Source organism: Bactrocera oleae, chromosome 2, assembly GCF_042242935.1.
Source record: "Bactrocera oleae isolate idBacOlea1 chromosome 2, idBacOlea1, whole genome shotgun sequence".
In the NCBI taxonomy this organism is placed as follows: Eukaryota; Metazoa; Arthropoda; class Insecta; order Diptera; family Tephritidae; genus Bactrocera; species Bactrocera oleae.
Window position 1 is genome coordinate 25,734,101 of NC_091536.1, and position 22,936 is coordinate 25,757,036.

Below are 22,936 nucleotides of genomic sequence, written 5' to 3' on the forward strand. Positions count from 1 at the left end.
AACGATAGGCTGTACGAGATATACGGTGATATTGACATAGTTCAGCGAATCAAGAGACATCGGCTACGCTGGCTATGACATGTTGTTTGGATGGATGAGAAAACTCCAGCACTGAAAACATCCGATTTAGTACCCGTTGGGGAGATCAGGTGGAGAAGAACCTGGCTACACTTAGTATCTCGAATTGGCGCCAAATAGCGAAAAAAAACGACTGCTGCGTTGTTGTTAACTTGGCTAAAGAATAAGAACTGCATTATGTGTGTGAGTACTTTAAAAACTAATCACAATTGCAAGGCAAGACATTTGAAGCATCGTGTGTTCGTATGCTTTACACTTATCGTTCGAGCTTTTTCAACATTCAACAATTTCGCAGCATAATTTTCTGAAAGTTTTTCTTTCACTTATGACTGTGCAAGATGGCGGCATCTATGCATATAGAGTGGCAGTTTTCACTGCATAAGAGATGCGAAAGTGCTGCACGCATAGGCAAAAAAGAGAAAATTGCAAAAATGCAGAAATATATTAAAAAATCCTCAAGCGTTAAGTGAAGCGAAGAATGTGCGAGTGAAGTTAGACGAAAATCTCTGCAGTTCACTGCCTTCAGATTTGCTGTGTATTTGCCAGCCATCTGGGTGCAACAAGTTTGTTAGGCGAATCATTAGCGGTAATATGCGGATATGAAATGCGCATGTACGGCGCATTTATTGTGTTTGCATTTCCCTAACTCGTGCACAGATCGCACAGTTAGCAGCTACAGGGGAATTCGTTGCAACAACAATATTAACATCAACATTGGTTAGCAGTAGCTACATTCGCTATTCTTCCGCCTTGGCGTTGTTTGTTTCTACAGTTGTAATTGCATCTACACCTATAAAGACATATACATAGCTGCTTGTGTGTATGCATATGTATATATGTATGTTGCTTAGCTGCCTGCTAACTTGTCTGCACGGTTATTTGGCGCGTACGCAACGCATGCGCATGCCACCTGACACCTCTGATCCGCTCTCCTGACGGTTTGTGCAATTATGCGGCCAATTTTCAGTTTCGCCACACACTCGCTACTCGTTATGGACAAATTTCGTAATGGCTTCACTTTAGAAGACTACAGCACTTTTTTCGCGTCTGTATTGTCCAGCTCTTGATGTAAGAATTTGTTATGCAATTGAATCGTTTACATAGCTTTCTAACCAGTTCTTATTGCACAACTTATTGCATAGACATTAGGATGTATGGAAATATTAAAATATTTGCTGTTTTACTTATCTAAATATGCTCTATGTAGCCCATCTAAGGCTTAGAGGTGGGGGCACATCCGTGTTTTTTATTTTTTATTTTAACATTTCCGAAAAATGTTAGTATTGTGTTGGAATGTTATTACATATAGTTAAAAAAGTACATAGCAGACAAAATAAAACAGCTTTTAGCACGATATACTTGAGTCAGCGATGCTCCAACTTCTCTAACAATGGCGCCGAGAACCTCGTGGATTTGTGTCACGTTATCCTGCGTTGTAGCAGCCACCTAGCGCATGTCAAACTTACGTGCGGCTGAGGTTCTCAACAGTCGAATATGTCCAATATTTCTGGCATGAACAATCAGTACATTTAGAAGGTGTGTTGATTCCCAACAAGAAAATCGGCTTCTTTTTATTTATCATAGATTCAGTACTTAACATATTTCGGGTATTTTTATTTAGTTTTAAAACTCAAAGTTTAAAATTGATCATCATTAATTACTGCACTTACCCGTCTAACAATAACAATCACAACCCAAAAATTTAGAACCGATTCGCAATGACCGAACATTTCAAATTAGGCGAAGAAACGGTTATTTTCATGAGACATAAAATTATGTTTAAAAAACTTTGACGACTTTACTTAGCGATGAGGAATGAAAGAAGTGAGACTGTTGGCTGAGCTTAATAAATGATAATGATAAGCTATAATGTATGTAATGTTTTGAGTTTCTTCTATACGCTTGCAACGCTTTCCGTATAGGAAATAGTAATCTAATGAAATTATGCTCAGTCTGTATATTTGTTGCTGATGATGCTGAGTTAACCTCTTTTAATTTATGAATTTTCAGCTTTTAACGATTCGTATTTGCTTTGCAAATTAATGGAAGTGGAAAACGGTGCACTTTTCAAAATTCTAACCGATTGACAGTGGGAATCTGATCGGTTAACAGCCGAACTAAACGCAATTGAATTGTGGCAGCATTAGGCATTTTCTAAAAAGTAATATGGCTGCTTTTCACATCTGACGGTATATACATATTCGCAAACTCATAAGCAGAAAAGCAGCCACAAATTTAAGTTTGCTACGATTTGCAATATTAAAAAGTAAATTTAATAATAAGTTATGCCAAATAAAATTGTCTTGGTTATAATTCAGGCGAATCAACAAATTATATACGCTATTAAGTATTGCTTGGTGGTACTTCCCACCTTTCACCACATTCCGCCCAACTCGTAAATTATTTTATATTGTTTTACTAACTTTGAAGCAATATACAGCTTCGGTAACGTCGTCAATCATGAAATTGCAGCAACAACATTAGTTAAACAATAAGTGAAAAAATAGTTACCAACTGCTACATGCAACATGTTGCAGTTGACTGGATAAGAATTTCATTGCAGTTCATTTCCTGCGCTTGTACTGGATCCAACAACTCCACCACTGTCGAAGCTGCGGACTACATATAGCACTTATGATAAATTTCATCATTGATAGAAGTTGAGAGAAAAATGTTGGCGTGCCAAAGCCGAATATTAAAAAATAGAGAAAAGACAGTGGAGGTTAACTGAAGTCAAGAATTTCATTCAGTCGACAATGCGATCATTCATTTAGCAGTAACGGAAAGTGGAATCGATAGGATGGGATCGTGCGATTTAGCCGCTGCGGCAGAGTGGAGAGCATAGCAAAGGAATATTTCAAGACGATTTCCCCAGCACACGGTAAAGCAAGAAATGCTCGACTTTTTTACAATTATTCCTGCAGTAATTCTTCTAAGTGTACGAACGATGCTTGTATGTGTTTAATGGTCAATGGACGGTGAAATAAACTGATAAGGGGTTGGAATATAAAAAACAGACCAAAAAAATGACAAAGGTGGTGCCAGGGGCAGCCGTAGCGTAAGCGGAAATATTAAAATTGAAACAGCATCGCGATGAACTGCAAAACACAGCATGTAACAAACCTGACCAAAAGGAAGAAATCAAAGCACAAATAGATGATAAAACGAAAATCGTTTTGCTTATGATGGCTATGTGATATCGCAGCGTGAATTTCGTTCAATGTATACAGACAAGCTCGGGCATCCGTGGAGGTGCAGTGATTGGCTTGAGCCCAGCGAGAGCAACTAAATCAACGCAACACCCAGGCTACACCAGCAACACTGCCACTGGTGGCAGGCATCAGCGGTCAATGGACAACGGTCAATACACAGACAACAAGCTGTGTTTGGGAATCGAACGCTCAAAGGCTATTAAGGAGAAATTAAAAAACACCAATGAGATTCCGAGTAAGTGCAATGCTTTTGTGACCGTTGCTGTTTAAATCAGTTAGCTGATGTTGCCGCAATGCTGACCGGGCCACTCCATTAACAGGGAGAAAGGGAAAAGTCGTTGCGCTTCATTTGCGACGCATTTCCATGCCAAATGAGAAACATGCAGTATTCATGCTGATGCTTTTTCTATAGCGCAGTGCTGTTGCCAGTGATGGCGTTAGAGCTGAGCGTGCAAAAAAGCATTTCACTATCGAAAACTAGGTTAATGTGCAAAGTTGATTAGTTACTTATAAATGAATATTTCCATCGACATACGATTGCGATTGGCGGTGATGGACATAAATGAAATTATTGATGATGATAAGAGACATTAAACATTGAATACTGTTTTCCACTCACCAATTTTCAATATTTATCAATAAATATTGCTCAAAACATATATAAAAATGTACAGCAATTTAGAAACAAAATATCATAATGAATAGACATGAGGGAATTAACATAACTACGAAAATATATTTGTTTAGTGATTTTACTGTAGTTTTATGTATGGTATACCCAATACACAAATATATATATGTAAAATTGCTTAATAATACATCATATTTTTGTTTGAGTTAATAATTACGAAGAATAACTTGACTCGCAATCAACAGAGCAATGAGAATCAAGTTGGTTGAAGTAGGAGGTTAGCGCATGCGCGTTTGCATTACCACATGGCAGCGTCAATGATTTCTCAACCAGTGACAAACAATCAATAACTGAGAGTTCGTGATTCCTTTGCAATAGACATAGGAAATATTTGAACAACCAACTTAACACTTCAAATAATAAATAAACTAGGTTAATAGCATTGTTTTTGTACGCATTTTAAGCATTTTTTAAATATTAATGTTAGTGCTGATCTTGTTGTTGAGTAGGTTTGCGTTCAAGCCCTCGGTTTCATAATTCAGTGTTAGTATGGTTACATTGTGAAGTTTGGATTTTTGCATTTAAATTATTCATTGAGAAATAAATAAGCATTGCCGATTAGGCAAAAGTAACCAGAATTATACCATTTACAATTATATGTATTTATTTTTTATAAAAAAATTAACGGCAAAATTGGCAAATATATGTCATAAGTAAAATTATCAAATTAATACAAAACACATGTTTTTTTATACCATACAGAAAGCATTACTCTGTCGACCCAGTAGCTACTTATATCATATCCTTTTGCAAGTAGTTTGTCCAACTTTCTAGAAACATTGCTCAAAACCGCACCTTACTTTACTTTAATATGTTCTTAAGTGTTCTATAAATTCAGCAGAATGATATTGCCGGTAGAATTTGGTGTTAAAAATGCTATTTTAATAATAAACCATGAGCAAATGTGTTATATGAACATGAACCAAAGTTCGTTGCTTAAATCATCAGTTAAAGCGGCTGCGACCTTTCCTGTCGCTCCCAAGAAATTGTAGCGGACGGCGTGAATAATAATTTGTGAGGGAAAAATATGTAGTACATTAGAGTTTTTTCCATTAACGCCATATTGTGGGCATGACAAAGACCCGATTCCACACATACGTTATGCTTATTTCTCAGAGATACAAATCTCAAAGATCTTCAGTCAACATTCCAACGTGCAATAACAACAAATAGTATGTGTGAGCAAAAACAGCAAGCACCGCTATAGAAGCATTCACTCATTTATGCACCCAGCGTGTAGCGGAAGCGAATTTGAGTGTCAGTCACCATCGCACCAACCTGCCTTCTGCACACCAACCCATGTGCCCGACGCTGGGAGCTGCAAGTAGTCTCCTTAGCTACTACCGCTTGATACTTAAGTTTTACCGCTCTCTGTCATGATCTTGTTCTTATTGCTATTGCAGCTTTGTTGTTGTAGCTTATGGTGGTTCCTGTTTTTGCAAAATGGTAATTATATACTTTGAGATGTGTTTAACATGCAACACCGCCGTTGCGTTGCGAAGCCATGTTGAGACTTTTTGACAGTGAGCAGTTAGATGATAACACGGCGGCTCGCGAAGAACTAGGTAGGTGAGTACATGCAGCTGTGACCGCCGCTGTGCGCACGCTTCACATGCTTTCATTTATGGTATGCCATTGCTTATGTTGTTGTTCCAACAATAACGGCAAAAACACCTTGAATTTGGTGATCTGAATGAGAACGAAGAAGAGTTTTTTATTACTTGCTCATGCTTCATTTGTTGATACATAGTTTTCGAGAGAGTTGAACATTAATATCTGGACTGTTTTTCTGAAATCAAACCAATTGATGTATTTGTTGCTGCCGCCGTGATTCCAATGAGAATCTATTTAACTGAATGCTCTGCACTGTGCACACGTCACTCGGTGGGTGCTAACATTGTACTGCCGTGGAGGTCAAATATTTGATTATCGCAGGAGTGTGAAAAATGTTATGGGAAAAATGTTACTTAAGAAAATACGCTTTGCGCCTGGATATATGTGAGGCGAGGCGTACCATAAGGTACATGAATGTTGCTTTCCGTTACTGCTTTCATGAAAAGTTTTCCTTGCGGGCCACGTTGTTCTTGTTGTCGTTTTCATAGCTGCCGGAAAGGAAGGTGAAATACAATATATGCGATCATTGAAGCATAGAAACGCCTTTGAGTGTTGTTGTCAGAGTCGCAAGGTGTTGCTAAAACAATATATCTTAAAAACAAGTAAGGAAGGCTAAGTTCGAGTGTAACCGAACATTTTATCCTCTTGCAACTTGCAAGATGAAAAGCCCGGGAAACTCCTTCAGGTGTTGGCAAACTTTACATAAAAAAAAATTTCGAAAGAATTAAACATCCATTATTCGATAGTTCGACAGCTAAACTTATATTAATATCACATTTAAAAGAGATATATGTATGTGATATTGACTCGACCGAAAAGGATAATTTTAATATAATATATTGAATTGATATGGAAAACGTCAACCAGGGGACCAGAATTCATTACATTGGGGATATGAGGTTTAGACAAAGGTAATAATAATTATTTCATTAAAACTTCACATTTTGCCCAACCTAAAAAGTTGAAAGCCGGAAGTCATTAAATGGGGTATATTGGGGACGTTGAATATACTTATATATGCGATATAAAGTCACCCGAAAGTTCGAAAATCTATGTATTAGTATTGTTTGTATATTTTGTATAAGTATTGGCCCGATTTAACATACATTTTTGACATACACACATATTAGTATCAGGAAAGGATCCTCTCTGAATTTCAATTATATATCTCATACGTTGACCGATATATTCGGTAAAAAGTCAACTATAGGTACTAGGGTCCACATATGGGTACCTAGGGTCATGAACAGTTTTGGTTCGATTTGCACAACTTTTGGCCATTGGGTGGCATACTCAAAAGGCACTATTCGTGCAGAGTTTTATTCCGTTATATTAATTGCATCTTGATTTGTATACCGAAAAGTGAAGAAATCAGATGAAATTTCAAATTGTGTTATATGGGAAGTAGGCGTGGTTGTGTGCTCTTATAAAGCTTAATTGTATCATCCTATGTGTAAAATTCAAAATCTTTGACTTTTTTCTTTAATGAGTTATCGCACTTTAGGTGGTTTTTACAAAATTTGGTTGTTATAACTTTAGTAGTTAAGGATATATGCAGATTAAACCTATTATAAGTCGGGATCCCGCCCAGTTTTCAAAAAGTTTAAATTGAAGATTTCCTTTCCTAATGTGAGTCGTTGTACCAAATAACAGTCTTGTATCTTAGTACGGAGCTTAGTTATGTCAATTTATTGGTTTTCGATTATTGGCGTTTTGTGGGGGTAGCAGTGGTCCAATGACGTCCATCTACAATACCAACTGTCTTCCCGTGCCAAGAACCATGTGTACTAAGTTTCTTCAAGCCTTTTAATTTTGATATTCTCATATATTTGGCACGTCCAGCAGCTAGAACTTTTTCATTGCCACTGAATTAACTACTCACTAGGTTTGGATTAATGACACACCACGCAAATCATTCTGTCTGTCGTATAGAATCGATAACTGCAGCTACAACAATAATAAACGCGAAGATTCACGCGGGAACAACTGATCCGACATCATTTGCCACGCTTTTACTCTCGGCTTTATACATTTTTCCGAAGACTACTTCAACGTTGCAGTAATAATGTTAACTTCATGTAAATGCAGAATTTGCATGCTATTTGTGCATGGGTGCGAATTTTGTTGCTGCTTTTGCCCTTATTGTCGGCTCAGTACTAACGCCACCTTGCTTGTGTTCCCGGAGTGCGGTTGTTGTGCACTTACACAGTTTATGCTACCGTCAGGGGAAGCGTCCATGCTGTGCCAGTTCTGGTTGATAGTCGCACTTATTGCGCGGTTCTCGTCTTTTGTGGGTGATTTCAATGACTGCAACTGCCGTCGTGGCTTTTTAACACATTTTTATTCAGATTATTATCGTTGTTGGGTCTATTTGGCTTGGCGCCCATAGGTTGCCCTCGTGATTTCCTACTTCTGTCCTTCTTTACCTTTGTTTGTTATTCGAATGAACGTTAGTGCCCTAGTGACCAGTTGAACTACATTATTGTGATAGTTCGTTACTATTCGTTTCAAGTGCAATAACAAATAGGTTTAACAGTAGTTTCAACAGTAACACTTTCCTACAATTGCCAGCTGCTGCTGCATTGAATGTTAAACACCAATTTTCAAGTTAAAGAAAACTAGACACAACAAAACCTACAACAAGGCATAAGAAGGGCAAGCCAGCAGGGGAATAGTAGATATTTTCGAAACAAATTGCTGCCTGCTGAGTCGTCTGTTATTGCGCTTCTAGTTGCCAATTTCTATTACATCTTGCTTTACACTCTCTTGCTTATTTATTTATCATTGCTTTTGTCGCTTGGTTGGCACCCTATGGTGTGACTTCTTAATTTGAATTTGATGATTTGCTGTTTATTCACTCCATGCGTTTATTTTGGCCTTTTTTTGTCATCTTTTTCTCGTTAACTGAATACACTATTGCTTATGTGTTTCCGAAGCAGACGTGTTTAGAGAAATCTCATGCTTTCTGTTTTCTTAAATTCAATGCAGTGAATTTTTCGAATTCGCTTGTGCACAATAAATATATACAAACTATAATAGATACGTATATTTTTCATTGGAGTTACTTTTTATGAGCAAAGTTTATTTCTAATGACATTTATGGTTAGAGAACTAAATAGTAAACAATTTCTGCTCATTGGAAGGTAATGGGAATACAATATGGATGGACTCCATTACGATAATTTTCTATATATTTTTTTATAAGATTCGCCCTTGCTCCTTTTACATGCAAAAAATTCGTCAAATATGTGCCCTTTAGATTAACGATACGTTATGGCTCCGAAAAATTAACGGTACGTACTGAAATCTGAACACATATTTGGAAAGTATCAAGATCCATTTCACCACTACAAAGTCTATTATCGTGATTAGAGATTTATAGAATATCTGGTAAAAATCTATACAATAAAAATAACTATATCAATCCAACTTTATTTTACTTTACTTCATATCATGTATACCGACCCAAATATGAAACACTCGTATATTAATGAAATTAGGATAAAGTGTAGCAATTTGGCACCAAAATCCTATGATACCAATCGATATCTTCCGATAATATTATCCCGAAAAAATAAATATGTATTTATTAATTGTGTATAAATTGATGTGCAAATTGACGTACGCATGTATGTATTTACAGTTACGTAATACTTGGGTCAACACTTTTGCTTAGTAATGCAGGCATATAATGTGTGTGGGTGTGTGTTTGTATAACGATTCAATTATACGTAAGTACGATAATATTATGCCTAGGTATATGCATGCATGTTCACGGATTTAAAATAATTGAAAAAGTACTTCATCAACGGGCAGATGAGTAATCATGAAGATGCCATATTTTTCGCAATAAAAGCGAAGATTGCATAACAAGTTGTTGTGATTCAGTTGTGCTTCACCAATAGTATAAGCAGCGAATTGAATTACTTTTTCTGTTTTATAAATACTTATATACTATACATACTTACATATGTATTTGAAAATTCAGTTTTATAGCGAAAGTGATTGTTTAATTACATGGTAATTGTATTAGGACATACATACATACATATATGTGTATATATATACATAAAAATCAAAGTATTTTTGTCGAAAATGTATTGTGTCACCCCTGTTTAACTCGTAAAAATCCCACTAACAACATATCTCCATAAGGTGATTCTATTGGCTTATGTATGAATATTTGTATATGCAGTCTTTTGAATCGACAAGAGTGCGTACTGTTATGCTCCTGCTCCCGCCAGCTCGGATCGTTACCGCTTTTGAAGTGGCCACTTCATCTTCTAGTGTTTTTCAATCACAACTCAGTAGATGTTATTCGTTTAGTTATATATTGTTATTGTTGGTTGTTTACGCTAGTATCGATATTTTTAGTTTTGTTGTAGGCTTTCGAATGATGTGCACTTATCGGAGATTGAAGTTGTGCGGTCACTTTTGCAATGTATCGTTGGCATCAGTGGTGGCTTGTAAGAAATATACCAATACCATTACGTGAGGTTTCTTCATAAACATTTATCGTGAAAACACTTGTGTGGGGCCTGAATGATGCATACTCATATGTCTATATGTACAGCCTGAAGAAACTTTTTTTGTATTACAAAATTAACTAAATGGGAAATTTCACTTTCAAATTGTTTGTATTGATGAAAAAAATCAATGAGTATAACAAAAAAGGAAATAAATAACCAAACTTGTTAAAGCAGTTTGAATAAATCGTTTACAGACGGTGCTTGGACACAATTGCGTACAAATGCACTTATGACATTTATCGAACTTTACTCGCACATACATTTTTTGGAAAGTATACCTTTATAAAAAATCGGAGTGCCACTCAGCTATCAGACGGGTACAACTCATTCCTCCGAAACAAGCCCGATGGACCTGCTAGTTTTGTACTCATTATGATCACTTGATTACGGAAAGTATACCTTTATAAAAAATCGGAGTGCCACTCAGCTATCAGACGGGTACAACTCATTCCTCCGAAACAAGCCCGATGGACCTGCTAGTTTTGTACTCATTATGATCACTTGATTACGGCCAAATGACAGTTTATAAATATAGATTTGTTTATGGCCAGGTGAATTATTTCAAGCGATTTACCGCTCCCAGAAAAAGTTCAGACCGACAAAAATTTCAATGTTATGCGATTTTGTAATTTTTATGAAGGTTTACAAAAGATTATCAGAGATAGTTTGGAGACAATATTGAAGTCATTCTTACTAAATCTTAATAAAATAATAATAATGCTAACTGGGACGTTTATTTAATGGGAATATCATTATTTGAAATGTATGAGTATCAGGCCAAAAAAATTAACAGCAGTCAGCGAAGATATCAATAGAAATTTGTCACCGTTTACAAGGAAGTAACGACGGAAAGTCATTATTTTCAGCAACAAATGCTATTGTTCAAGTTATGTAGAGAAAGTTATTGCGAAGAGCAAATGTGCACCTACACTGGCGAACTTAAATACTCTTCAGAGTAAGTATGTAAAAAGACGGGCAGGTGGAAAAATTTTAAATATATACATAAAACGATTAAGTATAAATATGATAGTGGAACAAACAATTTTTTATAAAATTTTATGAAAAGTTCAAAATCCTCACTTTATCATCGAGTTACATACATACTTGTAGTATATATGTACATGGATATACAAGTTGACCAACACAGGAGGCACCGCAACGTGATCATAAAAATTTTGATTTTTTGCTTTCGTCTGGTAACTTTTACTTTCGCTTAAATAATTAGCCCTGTGATATTGCTTTCATGTGGAATGTACGTTCAGCGTGTTGTGGTAAAGCTACGATGGCGAATGAGTGTGCAGCATAAAACAGAAATACAGAAATAATCGCCATGGTCAACAATCGCTGGCATTACCGTTAAGTCAACTGTCAGCACCAAACGATGCGGAGTTATCAAAAATTGCTTTGAAGAAAGCTGGGCGAGCAAAAATGAGACTGTGCCGCAGTTGCAATTGCGTTATTCATGTATTTATGAAATAATTGCTTTTCAGTCACTTGGATCACTTTTAGGACTCTATATATATTTTGTACATAGATTTTTTGAGTAATTGCAGATCCGCATTACGTTGTTACCTCATTTTAAGTTAAGCATTGCGTAATACTGTATTATTTATACAATTTATACAAATAATATACAAACATTTACATATATTTAAATACATTCGAGTACATACAGCAACTGCTATTGATCCCATGGTTTACCTTGTGACAGCTTTGCACTCAAAGCACACACTGTAGGCATTTTTAAAATTTCAAAAAATCGACAGGAGTAAACATGAATTTCTTGCATTTTATTGTGAAAAAAACGAGAATAAAACAATTGTTCTGAATTCGATGAAGTAGCATAACAAATATTTCGTCTCTTATACAATACATAATTTGAACTTAACAATTTAGAGAACGCGTTTTTGGTATTTTTATATATACAGTCGAAGTTCCATATAGCGAGTCTCAAGGAGACAAAAATAAACTTCGTTATGTAGAAATCTTGTAATATAGAATCGTTTGAAAAGGTTGTGTTTTTACATATGTACAATTTTATTAAAAATAACAAATAGACTTATTTTTATTTATTTGTGTTAGAATATTCAGGAAAATTTGTTTTCTGTAGTGCCCTTTTACTTTAAAGATAGTATCTTGGTGCATTGGGTACTGAAATCATGTTGTTAGAGATATAAACAAGCTCTTTTCTCAATCATATTTTATATATCAGGTTCTTAAGATGCGTTATTTTTGTCCGTCCATTCGTTCGTTCATCCATGCAAACGATATTCTAAGTAAAAATAGATGTCCTTATGAAACTACGTATACATGCTTTTATTCTCCAATCATATCGAAAGATCTAAATCAGGGGTGACCAAAAAATTTAACTCCGGAGTTATACGAAAACAACTTTCATATGTAGTTCTCGGAATGACAAACATTAATTCGGTTCAAAACTATACCCATTTCTGCTGGACTAACAACAACGCAATGTCAAATAAGTCAAAAACCAAGTTTGTTTACAGATGTGCCTTGAATTTATCAGTTATATTTTTCTGACATCCTGCCTTTTGTAATATTAGCTGATAAAAATTCCCTGATCTCTATCGCTAACCTAATCAGGGAACATGTTTGGGAGAAAAATGATAGAGTTTCTCATCTTGTCATCCTTGCCAAAGCGAGCAAAGTGAGCTACGACGTGTGCACCCCTAATCTAAATGACAGTTGTCGCCAACATAAACACGACGTTGAAAGATTTAATGTCAAAAACGAATATATCTCTTTATGGTTAACTCCGCCTACTGAAACTGATTTCCGTTGTCTATATTTTTCTTCGTATTTATATTTTCATAGTTTTCGATTGTATCTTACGTTCGGTTCTGCCTGAATTTAGCTCTTCCTCACTTTTCTGTTGTTAAAATATTTTAATATGTAGTACATACCTGCAAAATAAAATAAACAGAAAACTATTCCATTAATGCTTAATTGCAAATTAAATATTTAAAATTCAAGGTAAAACTAATTGAAGACATTTCGCGATGAAGTGTAAGATGAATTGCAACGAAATTCGGTGGAAAAATATAAACAAATATATACAAATACATAAACTAGTGAGTCTCCAAGCCTACCATAGAGTGACCCACATTTCATGGTAACACCAAACAAGTGACACACATCACAACAACAGCGTTCACACGAACGTATGTACATTCATACGAGATTGGCAGCACGTGTTGGTTTTACAAATAGCCGCGTTATGACAATAATTACAATTTCAAATAGCTACGAGTTACACAGTTTTCATGTGGGTTATCCGAGCGGTCTTTTGAACATCTTCGAAGTTCTGTTGATCTGGTGGTGCACCTTCATAAGCAAGAGCGGAAATTGCCTTGAATGACTTTGTGCAAATTTAGCATTTTTACAAATACGATAACAAAGTAAAATCTTTTAGTTCAAAATATAAAAATAAAGCGATTTATGAATGACAACATGACAATCACAACAACTTACGCCTCAAAACAATCTAAATTTGTTCGTAATGAGCGTAGCAACACCAGTAGGCTTGCTGAGGACGCCCTCATCAGAGTAAACGCCATTACCACCAGCGAAGTTTTAGTTGCCTCTTGGCACCTAATAAGAAATGAATCGGCATCAACATTTTACTAGTAATATTCTATTTCGTGTGCAATATAGATGACCACCAGCTGGTCCTACACCTAAATCCATTTCTAGTATAACAATAACAACAATACAAAGTGATTACGATAATTATTGCGTATTCGAAGTCATTCATCCAGACTTAAATATGTATATAGCATACATAGGTACATTCAAAAAAACTTCGTATTCGATTCGTATGAAATGTAGAATTCGGAAGCAAACATCGCAAAATGAAAGTGTTTTCGGTTTCACACTGAAATATTCGCCCGCCAAGACAATATCGATACTAATCGGACCAATCTCTTATTTATTGACGGCACGTCACGTCGACCGCTTACTCACCTGTAGCCATGCAGTTAGCGCAACAAAAGTCAGCTTTCTTCTTCTGCAGGCCCATGACCCAGAGTGACCCCATAGCAAAAGTTAATAGGTACATATGTACTTATGTACATATATGTATGTGAATAGTGAGACCTTATGAATTTCCAATGAGTAGATACAACGAAACGGAATGGCTCTCTTGATAAATTTTAATGATCGTATTAAAACTGACGCAACGAACGAAAACGAAACTAAGGAAGCTGAAAGAAAATCAGAGAAGAAAATATACGACGAAATGAAGGAAAGGAAGATAAAATGTGATGAACCACAGTCAAAAATCAAACAATCTACTTTGAAGTAAATCGAAGGAAAAGTTATTAAGCAAAATTAATTATTAACATGATATTGGATTGAGAGATCTGTTTGAGGTGCAAATTTTTTCCTTCATATGTGGTTCATCCATCAGAGACACATTGCTGCTACCTTTCTTCTCTCGGCTACTTTTCAAGCAACACATAATCTTCGGGGTTTCTGTGATTATACCCACAATTACATTCGTTGAAATGAGTATATGTGTATTTTCATATTCATGGATTCACATAAATGTCGCATGTATACATATTTATATGTTAGTATGCATGAGAAGATCAGGACTGGTACAATTACCCACATATATGCAACGTACAGCCGATCTCACAGATACAATCGTGCGTCCATGCGCACCTTTCTCTTGTGCATAATTTAATGGCGACACAACACAACAGCAACAACTAACAAGAAAAAGCAAAAAACCACATTCACATTTATTAATACGTGTTTGTAGTACGAACTAGTGTTATTGTTGCTATTATTGTCGGTATATTACTGCTGTTTTCCACAACCAAATGGGGCTTGGATGGAAACAGCGGCTTTTTATGCGAATACTCGCGCTACCATCTGTCCGGAGTTGATTGTTATTGTAGATGCCGCCAAGCAAGCAAGCACATTGTTGATGTGTGCCGGGTCGACGCTGGTTGGCAATTTCTCACTTGAAATCACATTTTTCATTTTCAATGCAACGGCAAAAGTCGCTCACCGAAAGTTACAGAAAAACACAAACAACAGCAACAACAACAATGGTTTGCATTCGCTGAAGGTACAAAGGGGTTTAGTCGACGCAGTGCAATGGCTTCTTCTTATTATTATTTTTGCTTCTGCCATTGTTGTGGATGCCTTTGTGTTATATACACATGAACTATACATATACAAGTATGAACATATGTATACTTACTATCTTGCTTTTTACATACCAGTGCAAAGCAGCGGGTTTGTTTTTGCGATATTTCAGCAAGGTATTGGTTCAAGCCTTAGCAAGTTACGAGGAGGAAGCTTACAGTGTGCTTGCTATTTTTATTGTGGCAGCTAACTCGCCTTTTGAAATTTTTCTTATAATTGAAAGTGGAGTTAATGCTCTTGCAGCAGCATCCATTTGCACATTTACAAATGCTCCTATTTACATACTTTCTTATTAACGCTCACTCTTGGATGTATGCAAGCTCAGAGTCGTATACGCACAACACACTTGCACATGCATTCAATTACAGCAATAACCTTACTGAAGGAAAATTAAAAATGATTCAGACGTAATTAAACAACAAACACAACAAGTGCAATGGCTGAAACGATTGACGCGGCAACGCATATAAACAGACCAGTAAAAGCTGCAACGCGTACAAAACGGAAAGACTTAAGAGTTCATTAACACAGAACTAACAGCAAATAACCACCACCGCACCCGACAATAGTCATTCAGTAAGTTCAAGTAGACTTAGCGAAAGGTTTGCATCCACGCATCGCTGAATGGAAATCGTTCCTTACATATTAGTTAACATAGTATCAGTTTTTATGTTCCGATGTTATCGAAAACCGACAAATGCACATAACTGTGTACGAAGAGAATTCAACCTTGAGTAGATTCAGAGGAGTACTTGTGCAACTTCCAAAACTGGCTTTTTACTGAGTAGAAGGACATAACGGAATATATTTATATCAATTCATTCTACCGAATATGAAATTCCAAAGTTAAATATTAATTTCAGTAATTTGTATGAACTTCTTCCGGCTTATGAATTGCGTCTAGGCATTACCACAAACATGTGGGGTAAAGTTCTTCTATTATTTTCTATTTTTGAGAAAAAAGAAGTTCTGATATTTTAATAGTAAAATTTTCAAAAAGTAAACTGAACTAAACAATAACTAACTCACAGACAGCAATTTATATCTATTTGAGAAAGAAGTCATTGTTATGAAATCGAAACATAAATTTAAAGATAAAGACGCGAACAATTTGTCTTATTTGGAGTCCAAGTTTGTAAGTTTCTCCATGAATTAAATCAGTACTGAAATTGGAGAAATATCTTAAACTTTATTAAAAATTTGAATACAAATTTGCTTGAAATTAATTAATCTATATATAATATAATTACGCCAAGAAAAAAGTTAGCGTTCCCTCTTTGACTGTCTTGCCGATGACATATATGGATAAAATGTATACCGATGGAAAGGAGAAGGCGTGCAGACGTGCACAACGTCATTTTTTGTACGTCAACGGGAACACAGGTAAAAATGCGTTGGCACAAATTTAACGACTACAACAACTACAAGCGCGGTTATTATTGTTCAATGTTATTTCTCCTTTGTGCGTCACATTTAACACAGTAGTATTCAGAAATACATTTCGTCGCTGTTTTGTATCAGTTGCAAATACATATATCGGATGATTGTGAATCGTTTACGGCGGATTTGTAGTTTCGATTTTTTTCCACTTTGATTTGTGTTAAGACTTTGCTTGTTGCAACACTGAGTTCTTTTACAATTACATTTTTAACGCACATTAAAGTGTAATTTATGAAAAAAAACACATTGAAGTGGAAATAACTTTTGATATCATTCGTTTTATTTTGTTGAGTTAGAAATGTTTAGATTAATTGTGTGCATTGTGTGAAAGTTTATTTTTTTTAGAAAGATTTTTCAAGGTCAATTTAATGTAGTTGGTTGAATCGACAATATCAACAATAACAACGAAATAGGAAGTGATTGAATTTTTTCCCGTTTCTTATCATGTGGTTGGTTTGTTGCAATTTTAAACGAAAATTGAATTGACAACGTTCTTTTTATTTTGGTGAGTTAGAAATTTTTGGTAAATTTCAAGCCCATTCAATGTTTTATCTTATTTTCCAAGGTTAATAGTTAGTTTAATCGGCATCAACAGCACTTCAATTCGAAAGATAATTTCTTTGTGTGTTTTGGCAATATCCCATTAATTCCTTTATTATTGGTAAGTTTTTTTTTCTTTGCTTTCAATTTGTAAACAAAATCGTGAACATAATTTGTATGTTAAGTAGGCGATATTAATGCAAATCGGTCATTCATTCAATTATTAAAAAAATTTTTTGGAACCGTCGATGCGCACACATAAATCTATTTCATCATACCTTACCGTAAATCATATGCATATAACATACAATAGTATTTCCTTTAACTCCGGTTAGAGCGTAGGACGAGTGGGTTGAATATGATCAATCATTCCCTTAGCCCCCATATACCTAATAGAAAGATTTGCGAACTCCCGGCTAACTTTATACCGCATATGTCGGCAAATATATCATTTATTTAAATAAAATTGAGACAGAGTGGGTTTCCAATAACGGTGCATGCCTAAAATGGAAAAAATCGGGTAAAAACATATCTTAGACCTCATATAACTAATATTAGGACTTTCAATCATTTAGTTGATTTTATACCGCATGTATTGTTGATGTTATCTGAGGTACCTTAATGAAACTCAGAGAGAATCTTTTTCTGTTAATAATATATAGTAATGACCGTATAGATTGGTGTAAGATATCTTAGTAACATTAACCATACTCGGTCAGTGTATGAGGTATATATTTATAAAATTGCTTAAAAATATGTCCTCGAGTAAACATAAGTAATGTCAAACGTTCGTTGAGCTATAATATAAGTTAATAAGATACAAACTTGATTGTAACTCATGTATCTACAATTTCGTCGAAGAACGAATGTTGAATTCTTTTGCACAATTCTTAATTTACAGTTTTGACAACACCTGCATATATTTTCCCGGCTTTGACCTTTGCAAGATGCAAGAGTATAAAATGTTCGGTTACACCCGAACTTAGCCTTTCCCTACTTGTTTATAAATAACTTTCTGTATAATTAGAAGTTAAAGCAGTTTATTAAGCCGAATCAAATTTCAAAATCAAAAAGCAAATATTTTCAACGCAATGCCATTTTACTAGTACGAAAGGAAATCGTGGTTGTCATTACCACGTATAAGAATTAAATGATACCATGTCCAGCAATTTCTGCTGAGTTAGCTCATAGAGTTAATGGGATGCCCACATTTTTTGAATAACACCGTAGCAACGCACACCAATGCGCCCATATAATATAGATATATTATATGTATGTATAAAACATAACGTATACGAAATAAAGAAAGCCAAACGATCGAAAAGCAGGTTACCGGCCGATCGATTGACAACACAGGACTTGCAGTGGAGCTGAACTGAGCTTTAATGGCGGCCCCCGCTCGGTTGTTTGCATTTGCCAGAAATAAGAGAGTTGAATGAAAAGGAAGGAGAGTAAAGATAAGGAAGTGCGTACAAACGCATTTTTACATACTGATTATCATTTGATAAATACATTCTTTCCTGTTATTAATCGCTTATGTAGTGTTCACATAAAGTTGACATTTTCAATAACCATTGTGATTGGAGCGTGAAAATGTGCCGAACCTTATAAGCATTGAAAAACTACCTAAGTTAGCGGTTACTATCAGCTTAAACAAAACTTAATCAAACATGCCGTTAAATGAGATTTATGATGGGACTAAATAACCAAAGTATCTCTAGTTGTTTAAATATATGTTTGTTTGAAAAGCCGAATTATTGTGCATTTCCTTAACTCTTAAGTCGAGACTTTCCAGAATTATCTTTTAGCAACACCACAAAACCTAAAATCGCGTGCTTATGCCGGATACTAGGCCATAAATAAATATGTATAACTAAAAGAAATAAAACAAGTAAGGAAGGGCTAAGTTCGGATGTAACCGAACATTTTATACTCTCGCAAAGTCAAATGGTATACTCGTTTGAGATTTCTTTGTGGATTGACTGATATTTTCGGTAGAAGGTCAACTATAGGCACTGGGGTCCACATATTTAGTACTTAGGGGCTTGAACAGTTTTGGTTCGATTTAGAAAATTTTTGGTCACAAGGTGGCATACTTTAAACGTATTATTCACGCAAAGTTTTACGCCGATATAATCATTGTTGCTTGATTTGCATAGTGGAAAGTGAAAGAATCAAGTGGTATTTAAAATGGTGTCATATGGAAAATAGGCGTGGTTGTAATCCGATTTCGCCCATTTTCGCACTATGACATAGAAACATGAAAAGAAAGTTATGCACCGAATTTGGTTGAAATCGGTTAAGCAGATCTCAAGATATGGGTTTTCACCTAAAAGTGGGCTGTGCCACGCCCACTGTCTAATTTTGAACGCGGTTCCTATAAAGTCATCTTATACCATCCCAGAGATAAAATTTAATGTCTCTGGCGTGTTTAGTGCTTGATTTATCGCGCTTTTAGTAGTTTTTAACAGTACCGTTATATGGGGAGTGGGCGGAGTTTCCACCCGATTTCAACTATTTTCACACCGTCAATAGAAGTGCAAAAAACATTTGCTTCCAGTGAATTTTGTTATTATAGCATTAGCGGTTTAGGAGATATGCACATTAAACCTATTAGAGGCGGGACCACGCCCACTTTTTAAAAAAAAATTTTAACTGCAGATGCCCCTCCCTAATGTGATCCTGTGTACCAAATAACAGTCTTGTATCTTATTGCGGAGCTTAGTTATGGCAAGTTATTTGTTTTTGATTAATGGCGTTTTGTGGGCGTGGCAGTGGTCCGATTACGCCCATCTGCAACACCAACCGTCTCACGGTACCATGAAACATGTCTACCAAGTTTCATAAAGATATCTCAATTTTTACTCAAGTTAGAGCTTGCACGGACGGACGGACAGACGGACAGACGGACGGACAGTCACCCGGATTTCAACTCGTCTCTTCATCCTGATCATTTATATATATATAACCCTATATCTAACTCGATTAATTTTAGGTGATACAAACAACCGTTAGGTGAACAAAACTATTATACTCTGTAGCAACAGGTTGCGAGAGTATAAAATTGTGTTTATATATTATAAAGAAAGTAAGCAAAACACACGAAGCAACTGATGCATTTTTATCGATAAACGTCAGGCGAGCAACTATATCTCAAAAATTACAGCGCAAGCTTTTAAAGAGTCAGGATATTTGAAGGCGAACGGGGGCAAATCAAGGCGGACGAGAATAAAGGAGCAAACAAATATTTATTTTAATTAATAATAATATTCATATATGATGATGTTGATGTGCATGTTAGGCCTTGAGAGTGTGGCGATACCATAGTCTCGAACTAAGCAAATTTTATACATGCCATACTCATGTAAAAATCTGTGCAAATGAATGTGCAGCCGGTGTGAGTAAACATTTTAACCTTAGCCCATTATAATTCAAACATATAAAAAATATTGTACTTATGTGTAAGTAAGCATCCTAACAAGCAGCTACAACACCACATATCACAAAAGCAATAGTAAATAAACGCACGGTACATTTATACACGTACCGCGTGTATTCATTTGCTTCACAACAATATCAGCTACCACATTCGTTGGAGCAGTTAGCTAAAAACTGTATAAATTTATGCCAATTAGACAGTTGCTGATATTTACTGATGATAATTCGTCCGAATGTAGCAGTACCTGTGGCCATTTATTTGCGTTAAACCATAAATTGCTAAAATACATGTACGAGGTGTGTTCAAAGGAAAAGGTGAATTTTGAATTCTTTTGAAAAGTACTTATTTATTCATCAGTATCTATTTTATCCCCTTATAAGGATGATTACTTTGCTCTCGAATACAATACACTTGCGCCAACGCAATTTCTAACCCTGAAGCACTTCTGAAATGCGCTTTTCGGTATGGCCATCAGCTCTTTCTTCGATTCTGACTTGATCTCTTTTCATTGGTTTCTTCAGTTTTGAGAATAGGAAAAAGTCGCAGGGAGTCAAATCTGGTGGTTTGAGCAAACCCGGATCGTTGTTGATGTCAATCAACAACTACTGAGCGATACTAAGCGACATTGCTTTTGTTCAAAAATTAGCAATTTCGGAACAAACTTTGCTGCCATACGTTTAATGCCCAAAACATTCGAGAAAATTGAATGGCATGAGCCGATTGATGTGCCAACATCCTCTGGTACTTCCTTAATAGTGATTCGACGATTTTCGAGAACAATTTTTTTCACTGGTTCGATATTTTCTTCGCTTGTTGACATGGTCGCAACTCTAGGATGCTCATCGTCATCAACATCTTTTCGGCGTTCTGTAAAACGCTTGTACCACTTATAAACACTTGTTTGACACAAAGTGGGCTCACCGAATGCCACAGTCAACATTTCAAGTACCTTGGAGCAAGCTAGTCCATTTTTAACGCAAAATATATTCTTATATTTCTCACATATTCTTTGATCCATTTCTTTCAAAAGTCAATAATCGAAGTGCACACAAAAACGTAACTAACCTTTTCTGTTGTCAAAAACAAACTACTAATCGAAATTGACCGCTAATGCAAGCACATAATAAACTTATGTGTCCAATTATAACAAAAACAAAATATCGATAATCGAATGTACATAGCCCGCAAAATATCAAAATTCACCTTTTCCGTTGAACACACATCGTACATACTATGTATATGCATTGAGTGATGAAATTTCTTCTTACGATTGATACCTAACTACTGTTTTGAGTCTTTTAAAAAACAACCTTATGCAAACAAAATATGATCTATTTATTCTTTATCGCACTTATTAACACCTGCTGGAAAGTCGTGAAAAATACGAAAGTTTTAGCCATATAAATTTCAAAACAATGTATGTAGGTGCATATGCATACTGCTCACGACAGCCCGCATTACGTTCCTAACTTTGTCGGAGATAGCACGTGTCTTCGGTGGCAGCTCGATGAGTAAGCAGATGAGTAAGAAATGTCGACCGAGAATGTCAGAAGTTGCACACACGCCATCTCAAAATGACAAATGAAACGTGTAAACAAGTTGAGAATATCTATTTGGGGTTCATTATAATTGTACGATATAGGTTTGGTTATCTAAATTTGCATAACCAGATTATTTCAGCTGGTACATAAGAAAAGTAAAATTTGTTTTGACAAATAAATGGAAATTACTTGGGCGAATATAGAAATATATTTGTATGAAAAATGGCAGCGGGTAAAAACGTTGATGAACTAAGAATAAAGTTAATTTAAATCTAGAAAAACAAGTTTTTGTTCAACTTTTTATGCTACCAGTAACATTTAGAGATGTGCAATGAAATGTAAATTAGCAAAAAATTATAGATGGTTTATATTAAAGACATTCCATGTGTTGGTATCTTTCGGACAGTCGTTAATGTCTTCTGCGGTGTAGTGGGAATCAAGATAACGTATCCAACTTTTGACACACTAAAAGTAACAAATGCTGAATAGTCTCATCCGTTGTATGTGGAATTTGACATCCGATATACAAAAAAGAGGAACCTACCTACCGAAAATATAAAAATTTGCACGAAAAAAATTTATAAAATTTGAAAACAAATTTTTCTTTGCTTAATTTTTTAATCACTTTTTACAGCTGAATATTTCAGGTAATGTTCCAGCAAACGAGTTCGTTT

At 35.5% G+C, this 22,936-nt stretch overlaps 1 protein-coding gene across 2 annotated transcripts in view; it reads right to left on the reverse strand.

The window, feature by feature from the left end:
* The window catches only part of LOC106615978 (uncharacterized), a 33,100-nt gene that overhangs the window by 6,241 nt on the left and 3,923 nt on the right, over positions 1-22,936 (reverse strand). Inside the window, exon 2 of one of the 2 annotated variants that reach the window (XM_070112903.1) lies at positions 12,080-13,048. The exons of the other annotated variant lie outside the window; for it this stretch is intronic. Within the exon in view, the coding sequence (XP_069969004.1) occupies positions 13,021-13,048 (28 nt within the window). The 3' untranslated portion in view covers positions 12,080-13,020. Of the gene's footprint in view, positions 1-12,079; positions 13,049-22,936 lie in introns of those variants that run through there. 2 annotated transcript variants of the gene reach the window in all.